Source organism: Cariama cristata, unplaced genomic scaffold (genome assembly GCF_000690535.1).
Source record: "Cariama cristata isolate BGI_N322 unplaced genomic scaffold, ASM69053v1 scaffold25137, whole genome shotgun sequence".
In the NCBI taxonomy this organism is placed as follows: domain Eukaryota; kingdom Metazoa; phylum Chordata; class Aves; order Cariamiformes; family Cariamidae; genus Cariama; species Cariama cristata.
Window position 1 is genome coordinate 25,283 of NW_009626458.1, and position 5,313 is coordinate 30,595.

Below are 5,313 nucleotides of genomic sequence, written 5' to 3' on the forward strand. Positions count from 1 at the left end.
CTCACGGACAGCTGCCCAGCACCCAAGCGCACAGCGAGGCTCTGATGGGAGCTGGCAGATCTGGGATGGTACCTGCCCTACATTTACGGAGCAGTCAGGTTGACAGAATGAGCGAGTTTTTATATAGATCTTGGTGGCAGCAGTTTTCCTCACCGGCGGCGGGGAGGGTGGGGGGCGGGGGAAAGGAAGGGAGATGGAAAATATTTTCGTTTAAGCTCCTTTTTGCATTCTTGCTGCCAGAGTCGCACATTATTCATGCGCTCCTTGTAACCAGGCTGGTGGCTCTGGGCTTTGCTCAGAAGGGGCTGCGCAGAATTAAGCAGCCGGTTAAATTATTAATAGTCTGTCGCGGGGTGCCCAGGACACCCGCTCCTGGTCCCCGCTGCCTTTTGGGGGGGCTCCAGTGCCCTCCAGAGGCACAGAAACCAACTACAGCCGTTTGACAAACCCGTTCGCTGCTCTGCCCTACTTACAGCCCACAGACACCCTCTTCTTCTGGCCTGGAAACCACTGGGCTGCCAAGCCTCGCCGGACGGGTCCTTCCTGCGCTCGGTCTCACCCACCACGCACCCAAACTGGGCAGGCACCGAGGCGGCTGTGAGTGTTTTACGCCACCAGTAGGTTTGGGGTAGGCAAGAAGAGGAAAGGGAGAAAAGTCGGTCAGGCAAGGCAGAAACTGCAGGGGTACCTGTATTCAGCTGAAGGCACCTTCTTTTCACGGCTAGACCGGGGGGAGAGCTGCCACGCAGGGCTTTGCATTTGATGCCACATCTGCAGGCTGCAAAACAGCATCCGAGCGTCTGAAGTCTGTCAGAGGCCACTCTCTGGCTGTGCCAGCACAGACACTCGAAGGGTGGAGGATGCAAGGGCAAGGGCTGAGCTTTCACTGGGCTCTCACCACCCGCAGCGGAAACCGTCCCCGTCAGCTCCAACACGCTCACCATCAGACACGTCCTGCTCCCACACCGGCCCTCAGCTTCCTTACTAATTCCCCCAGGTTCCTTCCTGCAGCCTTGACATCTGTTTTCAGGCAGCTAAATACCACTCACAACAGCTGCTGCCCCCACAACAAAAGGTCCAAGTCGAAATTTCATGTGGCAGAAAGCAACAAATGTAGACTTGCAAGGAGGCACAAGCAGCCAGCGCTCGGGCCAGCCCCAGCTCCCTCCTGCTCACGGCTTCGCAGCAAGCTCCAGTTTGTTCCTCTCCTTTCTGTTTAGGATCAAGCTGGGCTGGAAACACACAGATCAGCACCATGGCCGTACAGCCTGGCCACGGAGACCTGCCTGCTCCAACAGGGCTTTTTTTGGCTCATTAAGTTTGCACTGGGAGAGGTGTCAGACCGACAGCCCTGGGGACAATCTTTCTTTCACAGGACAGCTCCAGCATAGGCAGCAGAATATGGCTTTTCAGGTGATTTCATTTTTGGCTTCTAGCTTATTTTTATCCTGAAGGATGTGTGTCAGAGCGGTCGAGTTAAGCACAAATCCTTCTCCTCCTCCCCACTGTATTGAGTTACTTGGCAGGCACTTTGCCCAGGCACAGCCCGTACCCTTCCCCTTCCACCCGACGGCTGCCACGCTCGGGCCCTTCTCTCTTGAGCCAAGGCTGCAGGCTCTGACTCCGCCACAATCCTGCCACTTAGTGTTCCACTGCCCCCAAGATTTTGGTCGTCAGACCGTGCCTCCCACATGCCGAGGGCCAACAGCCCCAGAAGTGTGGGCTCCAAATCCTCTTTGCCCCTCAGGGGCATCAGCCATCCCAGTCCTTCCAGGACTTGAGGTTCTCCCAGCAAAGCCCACTTCTCTCCGGTGGCTTACTGTCATCGCTGATGTGTCAAAAACTGCCCCAGAGGACAGAGAACACCAGCCCAAGCTGGGACAGATCACAGCAAAGCCCCACGTATGACCAGGAAAGCAGCGGTGAGTGGGTGGGGGTCGGCGCAACTATCACATGGAGCTCAGACCACGAGACACACCGGGGAAGCAAGGATGAGACGGCGATCTGCCATGGCCTGCTCGCGGCATCGCTCGCCCAGGCAAGCCAAAGCACTGACTCTGGCAGCGAGGAGACACAGGAGGTTGAAATTCAATAGCATGTGAGGCCCTGAGCGAGCACTGGGCAGCTTTGCCTCGGCTCGAGGGTCAAGGCGATGCCCAGGGAAGGCCGAGCAAACCCTGCAGAGGACCCCACGCTCAGGTAAGAGGTTCATAAAGGCCATGTCAGCCCGCTGGAGCTCACCTCCTGCTGCTCAGCAGACAAAGTTGAGCTGGAAGAGTCACAGGCACCCTGGAAGGACTTTGAATCAAGGATATTTTTGTAAAAACCAAGGCTGCTTAGCCCTGCTTGAAAGCAACTGAGTCTGGTGAAAGAATGCAGCTAAAGAGAAAATTCTTCACAGCACTTGACTGATCTTCAGATTTAGCCCTGCTCATGAGCAAAGGGTTGGGCCAGAGACCTCCAGAGGTCTCTGAACCTATTTTTTGCTGCTTGTATTTGATGCCGCAGCTGGCCTCGCTGCTTGCCACACAGCCAGGCCTGCCTGCACTGCCTTGCAGGTATTGTGGGTATCTGTGCAAGCTCCTAGTCGGCTGCTGGGATGTCTTGCAGCACGACAGGGGAGTCTGACACTGAATTTCCATGAGAAAAGAGTTACAGGATGGTGCCAGGGTTTCCAAGAGCTGCGACAGACAGGACCATCAGCCCAGCTGCGCTATGGCGAGTGCCAGAAAAGAGGAGGAGGAGCTGCACAGCCCAGCCCAGCTCTGTAGGGCTGTGTACAGGGAAGTGCCACTTTCCCTGCTCAGAGCAGGGGGTGACACATCAAATCACCCATAGGAGAACAAACTCCTGTCTTCCCAAGGGAATTACACAACATCTCTGGCCACAAGAGTCCACAAGGGAAATCCTCAGAGCCTCCCGAAGGGCTGAGTGCCCACACAGGAGGGTCACCCCCCAAAAAGGGCTGCACAGCAGGACAGTGAACACCACCTCCGTGTTTATGCCTCCCCCCTGCCAGGAGCACGAAGAAAGTAAAAGACCCTTACGTGAGCAGTTCTGCTGGCCAAGGCTCTGCTGGGGCGGTGGCCCCCAGGGGCTCGGCCGACACAGGACTGGGGGCTGCAGCCTGGTCTACAGCTGACTCCTGTGTCCCTGCAGCTCCCCCGGCATCCGGCGCTGGGACGTGCTCTGTTGTCTCTACCTCTACCTCCTGAGCTGCAGGGGACAGTTTTACCCTCTCGGCAGCTGCAGCAGCCTCCTCCTCCTCCTCCTTCTTCCTTAGCTTCGCCTCCAGCTCTTGGCGCCTCTTCTCGTCATCCTGCCGGGCCATACGCTCAAAGACTTTGAATGCCTGAAAGATAAAAAGCAAACCGAACGGGTCATCAAGCTGCCAAGCTCCGCCTAAGAAGCCAGGGGAGGAGAGGAGAAGCATCGCGCATTTGGGGCACTTATTACTGTCCCTCCTTCTCTCGACACCAGATGCCCCCCGCGCCCTACACCAAGTTGTTCTAGTTACCAACAAAACCAGCCAGCAGCCATTTCAAAAGTCACACTGCCACGTTAAACACACCCCAGGAGAAAGCCCGAGTTCCTGGGAGCCGTTCTGAAATCGTTTCTTGGGTTGTGCTCTGGCAGCCAAACTCGCATCAGCCTGGCAAGAGGGCTGGTTACTCCAAGGAAAAGGAGAGCAACAAGCTCTGACTCCTGGCTGGGAAGGGGGCTCAAAGGGAGCCATCCCCTTCCAGCCTCCCCTTGCCCTGCGTTCCAGTGCTCACCAAGGGGCTGTTTGCAAGCCCAAAGCTCAGACCAAACCTCCAAGGCACAAACAGGATGAGCTGCCCCAGGAGAAACAGGAAGACAGCTTACTTGGTGCTGGCTCAACCTGAACAGACTCGGAGGTCTCTTAGCTGGCACAGGTGAAGGAGCAAAGTGACCTCATGTGGGGTTTTGAGCCAGAACTGACTGATTCAGGCCAAAACCATGCACTTGCTCAGAGAAAAGCCATCCCTCCCTGCCCGCAGAGGACTGGCAGGTGAGAAGGTCGCTGCCCAAGGCAGCAGCAGTAGGAGAAGATGTAATCCCACCCTGCAGTTTGCTTCTAGCCGTGCCTGTCTAGCGCAGGCTGGACGTTAAAAGTCAAACTCACAACCGTGGGATGCAGCCGAGGGAGACACGGCGATCCAGTACCTGCGCCTGCTCCTTGAAGGAGCTGAAGCTTCTCCCGCCCAAGTGCCAGGACACTTGTCACTGTAAAAACGTTCAGGAAAGCAAGCAAGCACCAAACGCAGCCTTCCTTCACTTCCCAAGAATATTTCGGAGTCAACTTCAGCGCTTCCAGTGGGAGACTGACACTAGGCTGCGCACCCAGGCCACGGCACTGTGCGATTCAAGTCTTTCTCTGGGTATAGAGGTGTACAACGAAGGGCCACAGCACTGGGAGGGCTCCCGCCAGCGCAGCTTCAGCAAAAAATCATAGCGCTTGTTCATGCCCCTTGCCCCAGGCTTCTTTCCCATGCAGGGACCACCCCACGGAATAAGGACGCGGGAGAGGTGAGCGCCAGGCATTGCCCTCGCTCCTTTTGCTTCTTTCTTTGCCATCACTTTTACTCTGTGTAAAGCCACAGAGCCCATGCCTGGCTCCTTCTCCCCAGCCAAAGCCTGAGCTCAAGCCAGCCCCGCGCGGATCATGCGGAGTGACACCTCAAAACCGTGTCCTTCCCCCGGGGCTGTGGCCAAGCCAGGTGCACAGAGGAGTCCCTTCCGAACGGTCCCCCACACTCTGGCTCCCTGTGGCTGCCCTGGCCAACACCTTTCTGGGGAACAAATGCTGTGGCCACAGCAGCGCTGCACCTCTCTCTTTGTGCCCAGGCCCAAAATGGTCCCCAGGGAGCACAGGAGACAGGTCTCCCACCATGACTGCCCCGCTGCTGAGTGGTTTGGGCTTTGTGCTCTCCCCTCTGCAGCCTGAGAGCCCCCTGGGCTCATCACTCACCTGCAGAGCCCAGTGCGTTCCCACAGCAGAGGCTAACCTGGGGACACAGGGGCCAGGGGGTGACAAGAATCCCCTCATGCCACAGACCACTGCAGGGAGAGGGGCAGGGATCTCCTGTCAGCCTGCTCATGTCACCCCCCCAGTCTGGCACACCTGGGAAGGAAAACTCACCAGGTCTGAGCAGACAAACACCCTAAGCTCAGCCTCACCCCTAGTTTTACAAGCTCATTCCCTCCCTGCTAGTAAAGATTAATAACAGTCCAGAACAGCCCTGAGTCAGAGACCCCCAGTGCTGCCCCAACACTTAGCCAACCCAGCCG

At 57.0% G+C, this 5,313-nt stretch overlaps 1 protein-coding gene across 1 annotated transcript in view; it reads right to left on the reverse strand.

Annotated features, from left to right (window-relative positions):
• The window catches only part of NUDCD3 (NudC domain containing 3), a 29,706-nt gene extending 25,218 nt beyond the window's left edge, over window positions 1-4,488 (reverse strand). Inside the window, exons 1-2 of the mRNA XM_009704051.1 lie at window positions 4,366-4,488; window positions 3,048-3,352 (exon numbers count right to left, since the gene is read on the reverse strand). Coding sequence (XP_009702353.1) covers window positions 3,048-3,352; window positions 4,366-4,488 — 428 coding nt within the window. The remainder of the gene's footprint in view (window positions 1-3,047; window positions 3,353-4,365) is intronic.
• Between the last annotated feature and the right edge of the window lie 825 nt (window positions 4,489-5,313).